The sequence below is a fragment of the Copadichromis virginalis genome, linkage group LG17 (genome assembly GCF_057382275.1).
Source record: "Copadichromis virginalis isolate Kocher_CV1m ecotype Utaka linkage group LG17, C_Virginalis_male_GT1.1, whole genome shotgun sequence".
NCBI lineage: Eukaryota > Metazoa > Chordata > Actinopteri > Cichliformes > Cichlidae > Copadichromis > Copadichromis virginalis.
The window spans coordinates 41,079,072-41,102,353 of NC_140634.1; the positions used below are offsets into that span (position 1 = coordinate 41,079,072).

Consider the following 23,282-nt stretch of genomic DNA (forward strand, 5'->3'; position numbering starts at 1 on the left):
GATTCAGAAAGATCATTAGCAGTTGCTCTTATGTAAAGCAGACGCGATACCTACCTCTGTGTAGTTGCCACGCTTGCTGTAGATTGCAGACAGGAGGCGGTAACATTCTATGCAGTTGCCTTTTCTGGATATGACATCGAGCATCATCTTCTCTGCCTCTTTGGTACGACCAGCCATTGCTAAAACCTGAGCCTGAAACATACATAGAGAGTTTTTGTGTGAAACAAGTTATGGTTAGCACGTGGTCTCCTTTCCAACTAACGCACAAGAAACTAAATGCTATTCTTAGTAAGTCTGAGTATGTATGCCTACTCACGAGAGCCAGCCAGATGTCGGTGCTCTCCGGTTGCAGGGCCACAGCTTCTCTGTACACCTGCAAAGCCTCCTCGTAGCGACCTGTGTTGTAGTATAATGCTCCAAGTGGTGTCAGAATGTCCACCTTCCTTGTCACCTGCAGTGCCCTTCATACAAAGGTCAAAGGTCATGGTTTTCAATGGAGGGGATTAGAGACTCAATGGTAGACAGACTGGCATCTGAAAACAACTGTATTAAACCTCATTTACCCATTCACACATAATTCAAGAAAGCACTTTATTCTATGCATTTTAACCTTTTTTACTAATGGTTGGATGGATATCAGGGTTTCTGTGCAGGGGACTCGGACCTGTACATGACCCACTATATATACAAACTTGTTGTAAACCCTGGAGTACTTCATCTGAATGTCACAACTTTAAAGGGTCCCAGAAAGACGCCAGCTTTTTGATCCCCATAAGAAGATTATTCTCTTAACCCATCCTAAATATTAGGACCAGTGGGAACCTCCAGTGTTTAATTCCAGTTATAGGTCTATGCCTCGGTTAAGGACTCAAAGTTCCTCAAAGAAATCCTTGCATGAAGCAAAATTCAATTCAATTTCAATTTTATTCAAACAATGACAAAACACAACAACAGCAGGTGCCTCAAAGCAAAGTGATAACAACTGAGCAATCGTGCTTAAAAGTGTTTCAGTAATTTGATTGCCAATATCAATTTAATTTCTGGGTTCAGACTAGGACTGGGCGATATATCGAGTTTTTAAATATATCGATATGAGATATGAGATGTGACAATATTGTTTATATCGATATAGTCTATGTTACGTTATAATTATACTTGTGGAGCTGCAAGTTTGCCTCTCTTTCGTCCATTTTTATTTTTAGCACCTGGCGACTCTTTTTGGCTTCTCATCCGTAAATACTCTGCATCTTTCACGTGATTCAGTTTATTTTAAAGAGTCTCAACAGGATCTTCAGCTTTATTGTGAAAGGTTAATATGCAAAACAAACAAGCAGACGGCGGAGCCATGCCATTGTTTTACTGTCGTTGTTGCTAACGGCAACACATAAAAACCGGCGCTTGTCCGTCCGTAGTGTGGTTATATTACATATAAGAGAAAGAGAACTTTAACAAATTAATAAAGCCACTACAGTGACCATCAAAACGATAAAAAAATATTCCCGTAAACAGTTTATTTTGCGACACCACGAAACAAACGACAGCGTAAAATGAAACGATAGACGTTTTTATATCGTCATCCGATATATATATCGTTATATCAAGCAGCCCTATGCTCAGCGTCTGTTAGTTTACATTTTGACTGCACAATTGTGAGCTTTTTGTTATGGACAAAAACAACATTGTTTTATTTTATTTATGGAGCATTATTATTTAATAAATGCTGATAATTTATTTCTGAGTAATTTTTTCTTGTACATCTGCGCTGTATGTTAATAAAAGTGCCTGTGTGAGATCTGGGACACAGCTTTGGCGAAGAACTCTCTTTTTGTTCTTACTTTATGGCTTTAAAAAAATATCGAGATATATATCATATATCACCATCCAGCTAAAGAATATCGAGATATGAATTTTGGGCCATATTGCCCAGTCCTAGTTCAGACCACAAGAACAACCCGCAGAAAGAGGAGTCTCTCTCTGTCTGTGCTTCACTCCATGCTATGTCTCTCTCTGCTGTCTGGTATTCCAGCACGCAGTGTAACTAAACTGATTTCTTTTGACACATATCTTTTCCCAGAACAAGTGTATGAACAGAGAGACGCATAAAAAGGCTCAGCAGGATCGCCCTGAAGTGCACTCACACATAGACTTTAACTATGTTGTCGTTTCTTCCTTTGAAAGAGAACAAAGGCATTAAACCTGTCGCTCCAAGTGTCCCACTTTTGAAGAAATTTCTTCCTGCTTCGTCATTCGAGCTGGAGTTTATCATCTGTCCCATCCATTTTCCACAGACACTGACTGATGCCGTGCACAAGAAAAAAACCCCTCTAACCTGTTACTCGAACTGCTGTTTGGGAGGGGGAGGCCAGCAGCAGGAAAATGACTGGGAGGGTGATGTAAATCCATAGTTTATGCAATCGTTTTCACACCTTACCTCATGTGATTAGGTAGAGGACCAATAGGGCGTCCAGGCCCCTCTTAGGGACACACACCCATAGGGCTTAAAATCTGGAACTGTTCACCAGTTGCTCTCAGAGCTGAAGAAGCTCCTTGAAATGAAACTTAAAGTAGTCCAGACGCTTTTCTTTCTAAGCTCCTGGATGACTGAGAACCTTCACAGACATATTCTCTACAGAAAGGGGAATTTCACTGGTCTGTCCCAGTTAAGGTGAAAGTGGGCTGTATGTGGCCCGCGAAATGAGTTTGATGGCCCAGTCTACACAATGAGCCAAGATGTCATCTAGGAAACATCTAGAACACCCAAAAGTTTGTGCTTGGATTCTATTTGGTGATTTCAGTGTCCCTGGTAACTTTTCTGGTTTGAGTTTCTAGTATTCAGTGTGAGAGTTTTTCTCAGCAAATAAAACTTCTGCTTTGAGTTTACCTTTACACGTACAAGTCCTGCATTTGGGCCTGCCACAGCACAAACCTCAACAGATACTGATCCAAAAACAGCTGCCCTCACAGGTGATATGTTACATAGCAAAGGGGGACTGGATATCGGCATGAAACAACACTCAACAACTTCAGGAAAAGCATTTTGGAAAAAGAAACGTGCTTCGATGACTCTTCATCATTCATTTGTATGACCTGGAATTTATAGATACAGAGCAATATTGGTGGAGGCAGCTACAGTTGTAGCCACAGCTGCCCTGGGGCAGACTGACAGAAGGCTGCCATATCGCGCCATCGGCCCCTCTGGCCATCACCAGTAGGCGGTAGGTGAAGTGTCTTGCCCAAGGACACAACGACCAGGACAGAGAGAGCAGGGGATTGGTTACAAGTATTCTAGCACGATGTGTAAGTAAACTGATTTCTTTTGACACATTTCTTTTCCCAGAACAAGATTAGAGAAATGTATAAATGTCACGGTCCTGGGTCGGTGACAGTGTTTTGAATTTCGTACTATTAGTGATCTTCGATTTTCATCGTGGCTTATGACTGCTAGTGTTTTGGTTTCTGTTTTGTATTTCTAGATGATCTCTAGTTCTTAGGTTTTGGTTCCTGTGCCCCTCATGTTTAGTGTAGGTTTAGTTCTGTCATGTTTATTTTCTTGTTCCCTAGTCAGTCGTGTTTCATCTTGCAGTTTGTTACTCCTGTCCCTGTGCTCCGTGTTCCCTTTGTTCAGGGTCTAGTCCGGATTGGATTTTTGCTTCTATTATCCTTTTTACTACAGTGCAATAAAGATGCCTCTTTTAGTTTATCATTCTGTCTCCGGGGCCTGCGTTTGGGTCCTACATCGTGCCTGCCACAGCACACCATGACAATAAAAAGGCTCGACAGGATCGCCCTGACGAGCACTGGCAAAGACTTTTGCTCCTTTTCACGAGAAGAAATGTGTTAAACTCGCCACTCTGAGTGTCTAATCATATGAGAGAGTTTTTCTGACAGGAGCTGAACAACAGAGTTTTGTAAGGCTCTGTCGAGTGTATTCCTGTCGTGCACTGAGGATTCTATTATTTTTGGATCCTGTCAATTCTGAATGTTCTGAACATGTATGTGAAACTCATTTTTAGCCACACGGCAGCACTGATAGGTACTTTTGCTGACAGATACTTTTGTTCTTCTTAGAAAAACTATTTTGCTCACCTTTTGTACCAAGACTCAGCTTCTTTATTCTCATTGGACGATCGGAGCAGACGGCCCAGGTTTACCATGGCTACGTAATGTGCCGGTTTGAGTCGCACAGCTTGCTGGTAGTGAGCAGCTGCCCGCTGTCCTTCTCCTGGGGGAAACGAAAGTGTAAGAATGAATGAAAAGAGGGAGGAAAGGAAAGAAGTGTTATGGGGAGGAGTGAATTAAAGAGCACGCTGGTGTGTCACTTCCTATCAGTGAAGAACATTGGCATTGTATTAATTTGCAACCCCATCAGCAGCCGCAAACTACCGTAAACAATTTCAGTTGCTGCAATGACATTTCTGCAAAATGGACTTTGATGTAGGGTGTCTTTTGAATTTAACCCTCTGTAGGTTGATAATTTTTTTATTTCCATCGAACAATCTCCAAAAGTTGATTCTGTTCATCTGGTCGTAGCGTTTTCAGTGGTACAGTACATTTGCATAATGACTGAAACTAGCACCTCCAAGCTCATTGTTCCTTTAGTGGGCTGGTTTCAGTCATTGTGCTGTACTGTTTATAAGATTGGGGAAAACTTCAGTCAGCTGAGACTGAAGAAGCCACTTGGATGAGTGATGAAACATTTCTCCCACTGAAAATGTCCAGATCAACAGAATCAACCTTTGGAGATTTACTTACCTGATTGAGAATGCATTGAGACGTCCATCAAACAATGTTTTTTGAGCAGTCTATAAGCATATACTTTGTGAAAAAGGGCAAAACAGTCAAAATATTGACCAGTACAAGTAGCTCTCTGTCCATGTTTTTCTTTCTCAGTCCCTCTTTTATTTCCATTCTGTTCTCTTTCTGTTAATACATATGCAAAATATGCGGTATAATATATGGTAATGCTCAGCCATTATGTTACCACATTGTCCCTAGCATTTGACAGACTCGGGTCTGTTTTTTAGCACAAACTTTTATTTTGGAGAGATAATCTCATACAATTCTTCCACTGAGTGGACCCGAGTGTCAAGGGGCTCGGTCCGTGACCCAGCATTTTTGAGTTTTTTTGTATTTTTATTGCTTATTATATATTGATATAATGTTAAGTTCTAATATCATAATTAGTTTGTCTTCATTGGGTTTTTGCCTAGTTTATGTTTCTTCTGTGTCTCCTTATTTACTAGTCTTCCTGTCCTCTGAGTGGTTTGTTTTACTTTAAGTTACAGTGGCTTGGAAAAGTATTCGGCCCCCTTGAACTTTTCCACATTTTGTCACATTACAGCCACAAACATGAATCAATTTTATTGGAATTCCAGGTGAAAGACCAACACAAAGTGGTGCACACGTGAGAAGTGGAACGAAAATCAGACATGATTCCAAACATTTTTTACAAATAAATAACTGCAAAGTGGGGTGTGTGTAATTATTCAGCCCCCTGAGTCGTAGAACCACCTTTTGCTGCAGTTACAGCTGCCAGTCTTTTAGGGTCTGTCTCTACCAGCTTTGCACATCTACAGACTGAAATCCTTGCCCATTCTTCTTTGCAAAACAGCTCCAGCTCAGTCAGATTAGTCGTTACCCTTGTATCTAAGTCCTCTGCGTCCCTCTGTTAAGTGTCAGGTCGTCTGCTCGCCTCATGTCTATGGATTTTTCATGTTTTGTCAAGTCTGCGTTTTTCATGCTTCTGTTCAGGTTCATGTCACAGTTTTCTTGTCTTGTTCTAGCTGTTCCCAGTTTAGGTTTATTATTCTTTGCCTCAGTTCGCCTTTGCCTTTGTTTTTGTTATCACCCTAAATAAACGGTTTGCCTTATGTTACACTTCATTTTTTGAGGTATGAACCCGCTTTTGGGTCCACACCTCAAACACCCCCAGGTGCTCCGCCGTGACATAGAGGTGCTTTATATATGTATTTTTCGTTTTTCTTCCACCAGTTTAATATTTGATTACCAAAGGGCCAAATACTTACATTCATTTTTTGAAATTGTTGCTAAATGTGAATTTCTCTGGGGTGTTAATCAGAAGCCCACTCAAATTTTGATACAGTATAGATTATTATATTAAGGCTCAGTTCTCTGGCTGTGGGTTCATTTTTAAAATTCTGAAAGGAAGAAAAATGAAGTCCTTTAAAACAGGCTTATATATGGTCAGTGTTTGAATCTTTTAGTTAAAGTAAGCCTGCGTTTGGAAAACTGGAAGGTTCAACTCACCCGTATCCACCAGAAACACGCCGTAGTTGTTATGCAGGTCGGAGCTGTCGGGACAGTTCTCTATACCTTTTAAATAAACTTCATTGGCTTCAGAAAAGCGTTTCTGTGGGAGAACAAAGAACAATCAGAAAGGATTAAAAAGAGTTACAACAGCCTTTCAGGCACAGTAATAGAATGTGATACATTACAATGTATGTACATTTTTGTTTGTGGTTTGAGTTACCTGTTCAGCATAGAGTGATGCCAAACTGGAGTAAGCATCAGCAAAATGTGGACCAAAGCGAATCGAGTCCTTGAGCAGAACCTCAGCTTCTTTCTCCTTCCCCTGAGATCTGTAGACATCACTCAGCATTAGCATCATTATCATCATCATCAATTCCATTAACAGCATTTTTATCATTATATCCTCATTATCATAATAACAGCAATACTCTGTTATCGTCATTATATAGTGTTTTTCAACTCTGAGTGCTCAAAGTATTTTGTTTCTACAAGGAGGAGATAGCTCAGTAGGTAGAGTGTTTGCCCCATGAACCCACAGGGGTTCAAATGCACCGAATACTGCTCCCCCGGCGCTGTGTTGGCGGCTTCTTGAGGAGAGCCTTAATTTCAGGATTTATCCATGGCTGGAGGTCATCCTCCAAAGGGCTGCAAAGGTTGTCCCACACAGTAGAACGGAAACAGTCCCTCATAGCCTCTTCAGTCTCTGCCGACTATTTCCTAACTGTGCCTTTCACAACTGGTTCTCTGTGTACTAGAGGTTTATACACAGGCTGGAGATGAACCAGGTTGTGATCTGAGCCCCCCAGGGGAGCAAGAGGTGATGAGCTGTATACCTCCTTGGTGTTGGCATACAATAAGTCCAATGTTTTATTGTCTCTGGTGTGGCAGGTAACATACTGGGTGAAGGTGGGGAGAGTGGAGGACAGGGAGATGTGATTAAAGTCCCCAGAGATCAGGAAAAGGGCCTGAGGGTGCTGTGTTTGGAGTCTGCTGGTTACAGTGTGCAGGACCTCGCAGGCTGCTGCAGTGCTAGCAGAGGGCGGGACATACACAGCTATCACAATGACATGTGTAAACCTTCATGGTTTACACACAGATAGTACGGTCTCATGCTAACCGCTAGCAGCTCAATGTCCTTACAGCATAGCGTCTCTTTGATAGATAGATAGATGCCCAGAGTTACACCATCTATCGTTCACAAACACAGCCAGACCCCCTCCTCTCTTCTTACCACTCTCCGTTGTTCTGTCGGCCCGGATCAGATGAAAACCATCCATGTTTACGTGTGAGTCCGGAGTTAGCGCAGTTAGCCACGACTCTGTGAAGCTGGATTTAAAAACAACCACTGATGTAGACTGCCTGATGTGAAGAGGAAGATCGTTCCAAAGCTTCGGGCCACCATAGAGAATGCTTGGTCTCCTCTAAGTTTCAGCCATGATTTAGGGACTGAAAGCAACACCTGCTCATGAACAAGGGGGGGCACAGGGCAAATATACCCTGCCAGACCAATTAAGGATTTAAAACCACTAAGAGGATTTTAAATTAGATTCTAAATTCAGTTCAAAGCCAGTGTAAAGAGGCTAGAACCAGAGTAATGTGCTCAAATTTTCTTTTACCCGTTGTGTCACAGATCACACCCAGTGGCAGGAGACACAATGAAAACAGCAATGGCCCAAGAATAGATCCCTGCGGTACGCCCCATAGCAGAGGGGCCACAGAGGATGAAGCCGAACCCAACTTAACAGAAAAGCTCCTGTTAGAGAGATATGATTTTATTCACCAAAGTGCCAAGATGGAAAATCCTACACAATGCTGTACTCGAGACCAGTGTTGGTCAAGTTACTTGTTAACTAATTACTGATTACTTCCCCAAAAAAGTAATCCCGTTACTTTACTGATTACTTATTTTCAAAAGTAATTAACTACTTAGTTACTTAGTTACTTTTTAAAAACACGATTTACAACCTGAAGAGGTGATAAAGCGATAGATCTTTCAGCCCAATTCTATTTTTTCTGCATAATCCATCATACAAAATGTAATCAAATGGAAAAGTCTTTTTTAAATCTTGTTTTATCAGTTTTAATCTTTTAACACGATTTACAACCTGAAGAGGTGATAAAGCGATAGATCTTTCAGCCCAATTCTATTTTTTCTGCATAATCCATCATACAAAATGTAATCAAATGGAAAAGTCTCTTTTTTTAAATCTTGTTTTATCAGTTTTAATCTTTTAACTTTATGCATCAAGCAAAAATTTAATTATATGCACCATTCTCTGACTGGAAGAAATTTGTTTAACATTTAAACCTATTTTCTGCACATTCCAGCACATAAAATAATTTTTTTTGTGTTTACACTCACTCTTTCAAATAGATGCAAGTAAAACGCAGCAGAAAATAAATAAAGTCAAAGACTCAGCGGTCCTGTTGCTCTATTTTAACCTGTAAAGCAGGACTGGGGGTAGGCGGAGGTTTACCCTGGTGCAGGTGTGCCGCGGTCAGTGGAAGAATCCGCAAGTTTCTCTGTGAATTTCCCATTACGTCGTTGCGCACTCTGTGCTTGCTTGGAAGTTTAGGGGTTTTTTTGGCTGTAAAAAGTTTTCTTCCCACGCACAGCGGACGCTAATGTTTTTGTCACTTTTTATGGAATCAAACTCAAAGTAAGGTCAGTACTTCCACGCTTTCAACGCTGCACGCTCATACTCTCTCCCACAATTGATATATGATCCATTGTTGATATGCACACAGCTGTTGTCACAAACAGCGCACTCGCTTACGTCACTGTCATGAGACATTCTTGCAAAAAAAAAAAAATCATGGTTTTAGTAACGCAGTAACGCAGCGTTCCTACGGGAAAGTAACGGTAATCTAATTAAAAGTAATCAGATTACAGTAACGCGTTACTGCCCATCTCTGGTCGAGACATCAGCAGGTCATGATGCACAGTGTTGAATGCAGCAGTCATATCCAATAAAACAAGCACTACATGCTTACGACAGTCCATCGCTAACAGAATCTCATTCAGGTCTTATCTTGGTGCTAACCAACTCTTCATACAGTGGATCCAAAATCTACTCAAAGCGTTTCACTTGTTCCACATTTTGTCATGTTGCAGCCTTATTCTGAAATTAAATTCTTGTAAATTTATTAAGAATAAAAAACTAAAAAAAATACCACATACAGCCTTTGCCATGAAACTCAAGACTGAGTTCAGTTTTAAAACTAAACTCAACTGAACTCAACTTTTCAGAGCTGAGGGAAAACAGAAGCTTTAAGCAGGAATTGAATGTTGCTGATGGAACAATAAGGCATAGTAAATAAATTCAAAAAAGTTCCCAAAAGTTCAACGTTCAAACCAAAATTAGAAAGTAGTGATGAGTGGTGGTCACGTTTCAACCTTGTTGTTTGTGTATCTCTTACTTAAAGAGGTTTCCCAGGTTAAACAGAGCTCGGTTGTGCTGAGGGTTGGTTTCCAGTGCTTTCCTGTAGTACATCTCTGCCTCCTCTGGGCTGCGAGTCAAAGTGCCAAGATTATTCATGGCACTGGCATGACGGGGGTATAACCTGAGAGCAGAGGAGGATGCTATTGATCAAGAACATTTTGTATAATCAGCATTGGAGAATGCTGGACAGCACACTCCAATTAACTGATAATAGTCTTATGTGTCAACAACACTTGCCCTACCTGAAACTTTGCGCATATGTGAATCTTATGACACGCTCTGAAGCCATGTTTCATCCCCTCATGAAGCTTTTTATGAGGAGGCAAATTTTTAACACGTCAGTGGTGGCTTCAGAGCAAGTTAAACACGTATATATCTCTGACTGCCATCTACATACTCGTTCAAGTAAAGGACGCAACTTTCATACAAATGAAGTTATTGATATGTCAATGTTACTCACCGGATTATAAGGCACACTGTCAATTTTTGAGAAAATTAAAGGATTTTAAGTGCACCGTATAGTGCGGAAAATACAGTAAGTAAAATTGAACTGAATTTACTAAGAATTACATTATTGGGAGCCCCCAGCAGCCTAAGCCTAAAGCAGCATATAGTTAGGACCAGCCCTAACTACATGCTTTGTCAAAAAGAAAAGTTTTAAGTTTGATGGTGAAAATACAGGGAGTGCAGAATTATTAGGCAAATGAGTATTTTGTCCACATCATCCTCTTCATGCATGTTGTCTTACTCCAAGCTGTATAGGCTCGAAAGCCTACTACCAATTAAGCATATTAGGTGATGTGCATCTCTGTAATGAGAAGGGGTGTGGTCTAATGACATCAACACCCTATATCAGGTGTGCATAATTATTAGGCAACTTCTTTTCCTTTGGCAAAATGGGTCAAAAGAAGGACTTGACAGGCTCAGAAAAGTCAAAAATAGTGAGATATCTTGCAGAGGGATGCAGCAGTCTCAAAATTGCAAAGCTTCTGAAGCGTGATCATCGAACAATCAAGCGTTTCATTCAAAATAGTCAACAGGGTCGCAAGAAGCGTGTGGAAAAACCAAGGCGCAAAATAACTGCCCATGAACTGAGAAAAGTCAAGCGTGCAGCTGCCAAGATGCCACTTGCCACCAGTTTGGCCATATTTCAGAGCTGCAACATCACTGGAGTGCCCAAAAGCACAAGGTGTGCAATACTCAGAGACATGGCCAAGGTAAGAAAGGCTGAAAGACGACCACCACTGAACAAGACACACAAGCTGAAACGTCAAGACTGGGCCAAGAAATATCTCAAGGCTGGTTTTTCTAAGGTTTTATGGACTGATGAAATGAGAGTGAGTCTTGATGGGCCAGATGGATGGGCCCGTGGCTGGATTGGTAAAGGGCAGAGAGCTCCAGTCCCACTCAGACGCCAGCAAGGTGGAGGTGGAGTACTGGTTTGGGCTGGTATCATCAAAGATGAGCTTGTGGGGCCTTTTCGGGTTGAGGATGGAGTCAAGCTCAACTCCCAGTCCTACTGCCAGTTTCTGGAAGACACCTTCTTCAAGCAGTGGTACAGGAAGAAGTCTGCATCCTTCAAGAAAAACATGATTTTCATGCAGGACAATGCTCCATCACACGCGTCCAAGTACTCCACAGCGTGGCTGGCAAGAAAGGGTATAAAAGAAGAAAAACTAATGACATGGCCTCCTTGTTCACCTGATCTGAACCCCATTGAGAACCTGTGGTCCATCATCAAATGTGAGATTTACAAGGAGGGAAAACAGTACACCTCTCTGAACAGTGTCTGGGAGGCTGTGGTTGCTGCTGCATGCAATGTTGATGGTGAACAGATCAAAACACTGACAGAATCCATGGATGGCAGGCTTTTGAGTGTCCTTGCAAAGAAAGGTGGCTATATTGGTCGCTGATTTGTTTTTGTTTTGTTTTTGAATGTCAGAAATGTATATTTGTGAATGTGGAGATGTTATATTGGTTTCACTGGTAAAAATAAATAATTGAAATGGGTATATATTTGTTTTTTGTTAAGTTGCCTAATAATTCTGCACAGTAATAGTCACCTGCACACACAGATATCCCCCTAAAATAGCTAAAACTAAAAACAAACTGCAAACTACTTCCAAAAACATTCAGCTTTGATATTAATGAGTTTTTTTGGGTTCATTGAGAACATGGTTGTTGTTCAATAATAACATTATTCCTCAAAAATACAACTTGCCTAATAATTCTGCACTCTCTGTAGAGACTGTGTCTGGCTCCCAAATCATGGACTGGGAGCTGGATCCATAGGAGAGGGACCTGACAGCTGAAGGCTCTGCCTCCCATTGTACTTTTAAATACCCTATAACCCACAAGTAAACAACCCAGCTAAGAGCAACGCGGTCTGTTGGGGTGTCACAGTACGATGAGGTCTTTAAGATAAGATGGTGCCCGATTATTCAGAATCAGAATACTTTATTGACAAAGTATTTGCTTCATATCTTTACATGTATACATTTCATAAATGTATACATGTAAAGTCATTTATTTATACATAAAATGTTGAGGCTAAATCAGATGTGTTTTGACCATGGACGACACAAAATATGGGGGAAGCTTCTTGGTTTAGAAAGTGAAGCCAGCAGAGTGGAAAGCTGTCCACATTAGTATCACTTTATCCAGCATGGGTTGTGTGTTTTTTACTGTACTTATGTATTCCTCTAATGTCCATTGCTCGCTTCCATAGAAGCAAAAGTATGTTTTGTGCAAAAAAAACAACAAAAAAAAACCTGAGGGCAGTGGTGTAGTGGTGAATTGCCTCCTGGTGCCGACCGGCGTCTTTCAGGAAGTTGGCATAGTTGTAGTGGACTTTGGCATTGTGAGGCAGCGTCTGGATACCAGAACTACAATAAGGAAAAAGAGCATGTGGGAAAAAACACTTTTTGAGGAAAGTTCTCTGCAAACTGAGCAAATGTGCAAATTTGGTTTGATGAGTGTGACAGTACTAGTCTGTGGTAACTGAGCAGTGGCTAAATTCTAGGAGCTCACTGGTCCTATAATTTAATAAACGTCATAAATAAATAACTCTGAGATACTGATATCTTTGGCATATGCATTGTGACTGGATACAACATTAGAGCCACCTGCCTAGTCCTGTGTATGTAACCTTCATTCCTGGTGCAGGACACCAGGCTGATGTGTCCTTGATCCAACACAGTTGATTCAAACGGAAAAATGACCTCAACATGGCTGTATCCCAATTCAGGGTCTGCAGCCTTAAAGGCCGCATTTCACGTCACAGCGACGCGACGAAGGCTGTCCCAATTCAAAGGCTGCACAAAATGCAGCCCTCAAATGCGTCCTTCGTTTCCCCGGATTTGAAGGATGGGTCCGTGTATCCTCCATGGCCCAACATATCCCAGACTTCATAGCGCGGCGGTGGGTGTGGATAATTTTGCCGGAAAAAAACGGCGGACGGCTGAAGCGGGGCGGAAGAAGAGTAAACTTTCAAAAGTAAGTACTGAATATGATGTCACTTATTTATGTGCGAATGTTTAATAATGAAGAACATTAAACATGACTGTTGGCCACATGTCGGCAAAGTTATGTGACATTAGAGATGTTTGTACTAACTTGGTTTTAAAGCCTTTACTTTAAAATATACGCCGTTCAATAGTCGACCTTAATCTTACAGAGAATGTGATGATTTTATGGATAATTAAAGTCAGTCATATATCCACAAACACAACAAGCTGAAAGTCAGTGATGCTGCTCGGTTTGCAGTCCTGAGCATCACGGCACAAGCAGGATTCACTGCACTGTTAATATTAGCTATGTTATATTGCTGCCTCTGTTCGGTGGTGTCGAGCCAAACGGACTTTAACGTGTGTTTGAACGAGCTGACGGTTCACTCGTTAAGCTGAAAGAAAGATGCTTTAATCACAGCAGTCACACATGTGTCCACTGCACCATCTGGAACTCTTCTTGTTTACACTCGTAATAACACAAACACTAAATCCTGCTTCTCTGGTGCTGTTGTGTAGCAGTGTGTACACCTGAGACTGCCACCTGTCTGTCTGTCCTGCACTCTCTCTCTGTTTCTTTCTCTCTGATTGTGGAATAAAAGTATGAACATGTGTTTATAAGTTACACTTGTGTTTGAATCCTGCAGCTTATCACACATTTGATTTCCATGTGTGACGACTGCAAGTGTCCAGAGTGAGGACAGACTGAGGGACCCACTGCTGTACATCATCTGTGAGGCTTTGCAGCCCTGATGATCCACCAGGACAAACTCAGCAGTGTGTGAGGAAGAGGAGGAGGAAGAGCCAGCAGCAGCTGACAGATGGAGAGAATAGACAGACTGTTCCCTGTTTGTGAAGGACTGCTAGGAAAGTTTAAAATAACTAACTGTCTGTTCTGAATCAGTCTTATTAGGTAATGTTCAAATAATGTTATCATCCCAGTGTTTTCAGTGTGGGAGAAAGTACTCAGGGCCTTCAAGTTACACACTATGAAAGGCAGCAACAAGTTTATATGTAAGCACTGAGCCAAATTTAGTAATGCCAACATATCTTTGAGTGAAGATTTAAGGTGATAGGAAATTTAAATAACTTGAATATTTGCTGCAGCTCAGTATTTGACACAGAGTTCAAGTTCACTGCTGTAATAAATCATAATGATTAATATAATAACTTTAATATTGGCCATATTATATTTACATTACCACAGTGAGATAACTTTAATCTCATGAACAACATGAGCTAATTGTTATTTACTAGCTAATCTTAAATGACTGTTCAGTACAGAAATGAAGCCCAACAATCATGTTTTACAGTCCTGTGGTCTCAGCCTCAACTAATCACACAAAGCTCATGTAGAAGCAAACAAACAAATGAACAAATATTTTCTCCTTCATTTCTGTCAAACAAAGCTGTTTGAAACGTTTCCAGCTGTTAGTGTCATAGTTGCTAGGCAACCTGAGCAGTGCGGGGAAGGTTAGACCGTCCCATTTCACAAGCCTCGCACTTCCGACCTCAGCAGTCTTTGAGTGCGCGGCCCTTGTGGACCGTTAAGGCTGCAGACCCTGAATTGAGATACAGCCATGTCTTGAAGTTCTCCAGAGGCCTGGTAACGAACTAATCATGTGATTCACGTGTGGTGACCCAGGGTGATGTCCCCCCGACCCCTGCTCTAAAACATAAAGCAGATATTCAGCTTTTCACTCAAAATGTTAAACACAAACTAGTAATGGTTAGAATTTTCAACTACAACTACAGTGGGGCAAAAAAGTATTTAGTCAGCCACCGATTGTGCAAGTTCCCCCACCTAAAATGATGACAGAGGTCAGTAATTTGCACCAGAGGTACACTTCAACTGTGAGAGACAGAATGTGAAAAAAAAATCCATGAATCCACATGGTAGGATTTGTAAAGAATTTATCCGTAAATTAGGGTGGAAAATAAGTATTTGGTCAATAACAAAAATACAACTCAATACTTTGTAACATAACCTTTGTTGGCAATAACAGAGGTCAAACGTTTACTATAGGTCTTTACCAGGTTTGCACACACAGTAGCTGGTATTTTGGCCCATTCCTCCATGCAGATCTTCTCGAGAGCAGTGATGTTTTGGGGCTGTCGCCGAGCAACACGGACTTTCAACTCCCGCCACAGATTTTCTATGGGGTTGAGGTCTGGAGACTGGCTAGGCCACTCCAGGACTTTCAAATGCTTCTTACGGAGCCACTCCTTTGTTGCCCGGGCGGTGTGTTTTGGATCATTGTCATGTTGGAAGACCCAACCTCGTTTCATCTTCAAAGTTCTCACTGATGGAAGGAGGTTTTGGCTCAAAATCTCACGATACATGGCCCCATTCATTCTGTCCTTAACACGGATCAGTCGTCCTGTCCCCTTGGCAGAAAAACAGCCCCATAGCATGATGTTTCCACCCCCATGCTTCACAGTAGGTATGGTGTTCTTGGGATGCAACTCAGTATTCTTCTTCCTCCAAACACGACGAGTTGAGTCTACACCAAAAAGTTCTACTTTGGTTTCATCTGACCACATTACATTCTCCCAATCCTCTGCTGTATCATACATGTGTTCTCTGGCAAACTTAAGATAAGATAAGATAAAACTTTATTAATCCCTCGGGTGGGTTCCTCTGGGAAATTCGATTTCCAAAAAAGCACAGCACCGACAGAAGTTACAGTTACAGAATGTTATATATATATATATACACACACACACATACACACACATATATAAATACAGAGACAAATATAAATAAAATATACAAAGGGGATCAATAGAATAAATAGGAATAAAAAATAAAAATACAAGTGATGTCACGGACCCGGTGCCGGGGACTCGGGGTTCGTGAACAGTGTGGACCTTTATTGTTATTAGTGTATTGGATGTATGTTTGCTGCACTGTGCTCTTGTGTTCCATGCTGGTGTGTGTGTGTGTGTGTGTGTGTGAGGCTGGAGGATGAAGGACAGCCACCTGCAGGCCTGATGGGTGTGGCCCTGCCAGCTGCTGGTCACGCCTAGCTTACCACACACCTGCTTCTGATCAGGATCGTCGGGGGAGCTACTTAACAGAGCGATGGAGCTTCCTCCGGCGCAGGATCGTTGAGTTAGACTCCATGAGGACAGCGGAACACAGGACTGCAAGACACACGGGGTGTGTGAAGGCACAGGGGCAGAGAGCACGGGATACCAGCACTTGGGAGAAGACACGTCACGGGAGTCGAGGGAGCACTTTTGGAGATTTAATGTGTGGTGTACAATTACCTCACTGTAAATAAACCCACTGTTCATTCCATTAAGTCTGCGTTTTGGGTCCCTTCTCCTACATCCCCCACGGTCTGCCCTCCAGACCGTGACAAGTGAATTGCACATTTCAAGTATTGAGTCTATTGCACTGTTGACTATTTACAAAAGTATTGCACAAGGTATTGTACAGTGAGGTGAAGAGGCAATACAGCTTAGTTGTTCCCCCCTCCTTTGTCCTCCTGTCTCCCCTCCCTCTCCCCTCCAGAGAGGAGTTAAACAGTTTGATGGCGTGTGGGACAAAGGAGTTTTTAAGTCTGTTAGTTCTTGTCTTGGGGAGAAGCAACCTGTCACTGAACAGACTCTTCTGGTTGTTTATGGCCGTGTGCAGAGGATGCCCAGCATTGTTCATAATGTCCATCAGTTTCTTTAATGTCCTTTTCTCTGCCACTGTCACCAGAGTGTCCAGCTTCATGCCGACCACAGAGCTAGCCTTCCTGATCAGTTTCTCCAGCCTGGATGAGTCCTTCTTTGCTGTGCTGCTCCCCCAGCACACCACAGCATAGAAAAGTACTCCAGCAACCACCGACTGGTAAAACATCCTCAGGAGCTTCCTGCAGATGTTAAAAGACCCCTATCCCCAAGCCATCCGTGCCCTAAACACACACACCCGCCCTCTCACATCATCTATAATTGACTGAGACAGGACTCTTCCAGACACTAAACCAAGGCACAATGTACATTCCAATTCCTTTAATTTTAAATATGTTTATATTGTCTATCCTGTAAAATAGTCAGATATCTATTCATACTAATGTACAGAATTCACCTGCTTGCTGCTACTACTGTACATTCACCCAGTGTATATACTAATACAATTTTTGCACATGTCGAGGAGCGTGTCAGGCTACATTTCACTGTGTGTTATACTTGTATAACTATGCATGTGACAAATAATAAAGAACCTTGAACCTTGAACCTTGAAGACCTCAGCCTCCTGAGGAAGTACAGTCGGCTTTGGGCTTTTTTATACAGGTGCTCTGTGTTGCATGACCAGTCCAGTTTATTGTCCACCCACAGCCCGAGGTACTTGTACGTGTTGACCACCTCCACCTCCTCCCCCTCTATCTGAACCGGCAGTGGACCTTCTCTGGACCTCCCGAAGTCCACAACCAGTTCCTTAGTCTTTGAGGTGTTGAGTTGCAGGTGGTTTGTGTGACTCCATGCGACAAAGTTCCTCACCAGACTTCTGTACTCCTCTTCCTGATCATCCCAGATACACCCCATGATGGCCGTGTCATCTGCAAACTTCTGAATATGGCATAATTCAGAGTTGTAGCAGAAGTCAGAGGTGTACAGGGTGAAGAGAAGAGGGGACAGCACAGTTCCCTGTGGTGCTCCTGTGCTGCTGACCACTGTGTCAGACGTGATGTCCTTCAGCCTGACGTACTGTGGTCTGTCGGTGAGGTAGTCGGAGATCCAAGCCACCAGGCAGGGGTCCACCTCCATCCTGTTCAGTTTTTCCTGAAGCATACAGGGCCGGATGGTATTAAAGGCACTGGAAAAGTCAAGAAACAGGATCCTGACCGTGCCTTTTCCCCCATCCAGGTGTGAGTGGGCTCTGTGTAGGAGGTACAGGATGGCATCCTCCACTCCGACACCCGCCTTGTATGCAAACTGTAGTGGGTCCTGGGCATGTTGTACCTGTGGTCGGAGGAGGTTGAGGAAGAGCCGCTCTAGAGTCTTCATAAGATGTGACGTCAGTGCCACCGGTCGGAAGTCATTCAGCTCATTGGGCCGGTTCCTTTTGGGGACCGGGACGATGCAGGATGTCGGATTCAGACAGGCCCGTCTGAATCCGACATCCTGCATCGGACATGCACTGGCTTCAGCAGCGGAACACATCTGGCACTGCGGGATTTGATTCCCTGCCGTTGTAGTGTGTTACTGATGGTGACCTTTGTTACTTTGGTCCCAGCTCTCTGCAGGTCATTCACCAGGTCCCCCCGTGTGGTTCTGGGATCTTTGCTCACCGTTCTCATGATCATTTTGACCCCACGGGATGAGATCTTGCGTGGAGCCCCAGATCGTGGGAGATTATCAGTGGTCTTGTATGTCTTCCATTTTCTGATGATTGCTCCCACAGTTGATTTGTTCACACCAAGCTGCTTGCCTATTGTAGATTCACTCTTCCCAGTCTGGTGCAGGTCTACAATACTTTTCCTGGTGTCCTTCGAAAGCTCTTTGGTCTTGGCCATGGCGGAGTTTGGAGTCTGACTGTTTGAGGCTGTGGACAGGTGTCTTTTATACAGATGATGAGTTCAAACAGGTGCCATTCATACAGGTAACGAGTGGGGGACAGAAAAGCTTCTTACAGAAGACGTTACAGGTCTGTGAGAGCCAGAGATTTTCCTTGTTTGAGGTGACCAAATACTTATTTTCCACCCTGATTTAAGAATAAATTCTTTACAAATCCTACCATGTGGATTCATGGATTTTTTTTTCACATTCTGTCTCTCACAGTTGAAGTGTACCTCTGGTGCAAATTACTGACCTCTGTCATCATTTTAAGTGGGGGAACTTGCACAATCGGTGGCTGACTAAATACTTTTTTGCCCCACTGTATATGAGTAGTTTCACCTTGCAGCAGAGCTGGAGTCATAGAGTCTGTTTTCTTAGATTTCTTAGCATGTCATCCGTTATATTTTCAGATTGCACTCTTTTGATGGAGTAGATCTCTCTGCTGATCTAAAACTTCAGTGTGAGCTGATAACTGTGACTAAAGTACACAGGAACTCTTACAGGAACAGGGCCTCCCTGGAGAGCCACACATTGTTCTGATGGACAGTCTTCCATGAGAACAGCAGGACCAGTAGCAGCATGGACACACTGAGAACTGCGGTGCCCCAACGGCCAACCGACGAACACAGACGACCAAGTCCATGAGCCACCAGGATACAGTAACCCATGCTGCGAGAGGACAGACAGTGAAGGAGGAAGAAAGAGAAGAGGAAGGAAGCAGTGGGAGGTTTGTGAAGAACAGAAAAGTTACGTTGAAACCAAGTACACCATTGTTTTTCCTGTGACATTACCAATAAGTTTGATGTGTCACATGGCCCTCTTCCTATTGAAAAAAACAAAAGTTGTATCCAAGATGGCCGACTTCTAAATGGCCACCATGGTCACCACCCATCTTGAGGAGTTTGCCCCCTCACATATACTAATGTGCCACAAACAGGACTTTAATATCACCAACCATTCCCATGTTGTTACGGTGTATCCATATAAATGGCCCATCCTGTACATACTAGCTGTATACAGCCACAACCCACAACCCTATATAAGGAAAAAAGTTTACCTTGAAGTAAACTGAAGAGACTTGTGATTATGTTGTAAGAGAGAAGCCTACACCACTAAGACAAGAAAGGAGAAAGTTTTGACTGAAGGAACTTAAATTATTGTCCATGGTCCAAGGATGAATCCAGAAAAGGGGGTTTATAAATAAATAAATTAAAGCAAAATAAAACGCGATGCTGAGGCTAAAACAAGCAGGTAGCTGAAAAGTAGTTTTTGGTTTGCTTGTTTTTTTCCAAATATAAGTTTAAAAAACCATTTGGACTCAAAGTCCTTCTGAAAAAAGTACTAACAGGCCAGAAGAAAAAGACGAATACAGGTGAAGGACAAAGAGCATGTCATGGCTGGAATTTCCATGAGGCTCCTGAACCTACCTGGGATCCGCCCCTGGACAGGGCCACCTCCTCCAGCTCCTGCACACCTGGAGCCAATTGCAGGCAATCAAGCCAGAGTGATTTAAGCCACATGCTGACATTCATTTAACGCCAGTTTGTCATCGACCCATTTCCTGGATTTGTCTTGGCTCGTGCTCTCCCTTCGGACTCAGGATACCATCATTCTGAAAATCACTCTATGCCTCACCTGCCTGCCCGCCATCACACTCCATCTGAAGACACCGGATCTCAGGTCAGCCTTTCCACGCCATTCAGCTCCCCTGGATTCTCGTCACCCCCCCTCTCAACACTCTGTCTCCCCTACTGCAATATGACTGTTTCCTGCCCAGCTCCAGTCTGCATCTTAGGCCCCGTTTCCTCGCCCTAGTTCTGCATTCCCCTAGCCACTTTTTCCAGGCCGCGCCAAGCTCTACGTTTTATTGCTTTTGTCCTTGCCACATTTACAGAGCTTAAGTCTAATAAAATATTGTTAAACCACCTGCTGTCTCGTCTCTGTTCTGGGTTTCTGCGCCTGAGTTCAGTTCAGTACAGACCACTCGGTCCCGTGACAGAGCACTTGGTTTGTCAGGTAAGATGAGAAATGCTAGAATATGTTTACATTAAGGCTAAAGCTTAAATCTGTGATTTATTATTTTTGTTTTCCTAACATACAAATTCTAATTGAGCTTTTTGTGGCTTATTTTTGAAAAGCTAAATAATGCTTAAGAGGTAATAATAATCATCATAATAACAATAATAATAGTTATTATTATTATTGAATATCACATTGTGTCAAAGGTAATTTATTAGACCAAGGCAAACCATCTCCACAAAAAGATATCATTGTTTTTTAAAGCAAACAAACATCAGATGTAGAGCTGTGCAATTAGTAATCAATTGCCAATAGTCTGACACGCACTCACCTCGGCATGTAGAGAACCCTTTCAGCCACGACAAATCCAACCCTAAAGAACAGGTTACTGGCAGGAATGAAGGGAAACACCAGAAACAACAATCCCACCAACACCTCCCTACTGTCTCGCCTCTGTGGAAAAAGAGAGAGAGATGAGCACAGTCACAGCAAACAAATCAAACCAAAAAGTTCCAAGTGAAGAAGCTTCAAACACCATGTGTGAGAAGTTTATTCATTTGGCAGAAAAACTATGTACATTACTCAATAACACATCAAATACACTTGAGAACAGACTATTTATTTATCAACACTGAAGACCGGCATAGAATCAAAGGGTGAAAGAAAGGAAGAGCAGACGTATCAGATCATAATCCACTGTTTCTGAGGAGGTGGAAGAGAAGAATATATCTGTAAGGCTGAGTTACTACAAAATGGGACCAAAAGTCAACAAACGTCTACCAAGACAAACACAATACACACAATTTAAAACTCATGAAACATATCACCTCCTGAAGATTAGCTCCATTGTCAGCATGTCAGTTATCCACAAATTTAAACTGGAGGAAAAAAAGATTTCCTTAGGACTTGCTGAGGAACATCACTGTTTACTTCAGTGTCAGTATAAATCCACTGATACCTATCCGTACATCTATAGAAGCTAAGTAACAGTTAAACTGTCAAACTTTTAATTGTGCAAATATATTGTTAGGCGGTAGGGCTGGGCCATATTATACCGTTCACGGTAATACCGGTATAATGTTAGGCAACGATAGGAAAATGAAATATCGCGATAGAATATGAGTGAAACGCGCATGCACAGTGCCTTTGTTTTCATACGCACATGGCCGATTGTTGAGTGAAACAGATGAACCAGAATTGGTTTGTACAAATGGTGCAACTTCAGTGATGTGGAACTGGTTTGGTGTTTGTCCGTCAAATACACGACAAAGCACATTTTTTTGCAGAACATGCAAGCGGCCGTCGTTATTGTCGGACTAAGATGCTCTTAAATCTGGGAGTAATCTGGGTCCTAAACTCCGTACTCCTCAGTTCAAACGAACACTGCAGCATCACTGAGAGTTAAAAACTGTCTAAATTCTTTCATCTTTAATAAAACAATCAGCATTGCTGCTTTACCAGGTGTAACTATGAAGTTTAACTTCCAGGCATCCATGAAAACAAAATTTATTACATTTAACGGAGTTAGAAGTTAGCAGGAAGCTAGCGGAAGTTAGCTCGCTAGTTTCGCTAGTTACCTAAACATGATATTGCATGTTTTGACTGAGAGATTTCTGAAAAAAATCAAACGTACAGCTCTGCTATCACTTCCAACATAAATGAAGACAGGAAACTAAACAGCAGTGACGTTTGTAGGGTTACTGAAGTTGGGCTAGCTGGTATATAATCATGTGCTACGTGATCGCTAGCGACACAGCTATGTTAGCATAACATAAACAGTGAAGCTGGAGGACGAACACTAACACTTTTCCACTTATAAAAGTTAACGTTAAGGTTCCTCATGGTTAGAGACAAATGCAATCGCATGGCAGGATGCTGTAAAAGGACCAATCTTCAGTCAGGAGAACAACTGAGATAATCCATCCACAATACGAGGTTAGTCATTAATATACTGCAACAACATGGGAATAGAGCAGCTGCCAGAGAATTCAACATTAATGAATCAATGGTACAGAAGTGGAGGAAGCAAGAAGAATGAGTTTAATAAAGTTTGATTTATCTGACTGCTTTGTTTCGCTTAATGTGCCTTATAATCCTGTGCACTTTATGGTCCGAAAAATACGTACTGCACACTGCAGTTTAATGTTGCAAAGCACCTCTTTTTAACTTCAGTGGATATTATACATGGTTATGCTCAGGATATGTCAGCCCATTTTCACTGGAAATGCCTTTTGGTTAAACTTTCAGCAAGGAATTTGCATTTGCACTGTTACACTTTTATAAAGCTTTAATGTACATAAAAACCAGCTTCTTGTTTAAGTGAAAATAAATGGAAGGTTGTCTTTTTGCGCTAGTAATGTTGTGGAGTTGTATTTTGTCTCGCATCAATTATATCGTCAGTTATATCGTTATCACAAATTTTCAAATATATATCGTGATAAATATTTTTGGCCATATCGCCCTGTTCTATTAGGCGGTACAGTTTACTGCA

The 23,282-nt window shown here is 42.1% G+C and overlaps 1 protein-coding gene across 1 annotated transcript in view; it reads right to left on the reverse strand.

Annotated features, from left to right (window-relative positions):
• Positions 1-23,282, reverse strand: part of tmtc1 (transmembrane O-mannosyltransferase targeting cadherins 1) — a 93,058-nt gene that overhangs the window by 14,803 nt on the left and 54,973 nt on the right. Inside the window, exons 8-16 of the mRNA XM_085435783.1 lie at positions 21,123-21,244; positions 19,274-19,441; positions 12,485-12,598; positions 9,691-9,834; positions 6,491-6,599; positions 6,268-6,370; positions 4,087-4,222; positions 317-461; positions 55-192 (exon numbers count right to left, since the gene is read on the reverse strand). Of these exons, the coding sequence (XP_085291909.1) occupies positions 55-192; positions 317-461; positions 4,087-4,222; positions 6,268-6,370; positions 6,491-6,599; positions 9,691-9,834; positions 12,485-12,598; positions 19,274-19,441; positions 21,123-21,244 (1,179 nt within the window). The remainder of the gene's footprint in view (positions 1-54; positions 193-316; positions 462-4,086; positions 4,223-6,267; positions 6,371-6,490; positions 6,600-9,690; positions 9,835-12,484; positions 12,599-19,273; positions 19,442-21,122; positions 21,245-23,282) is intronic.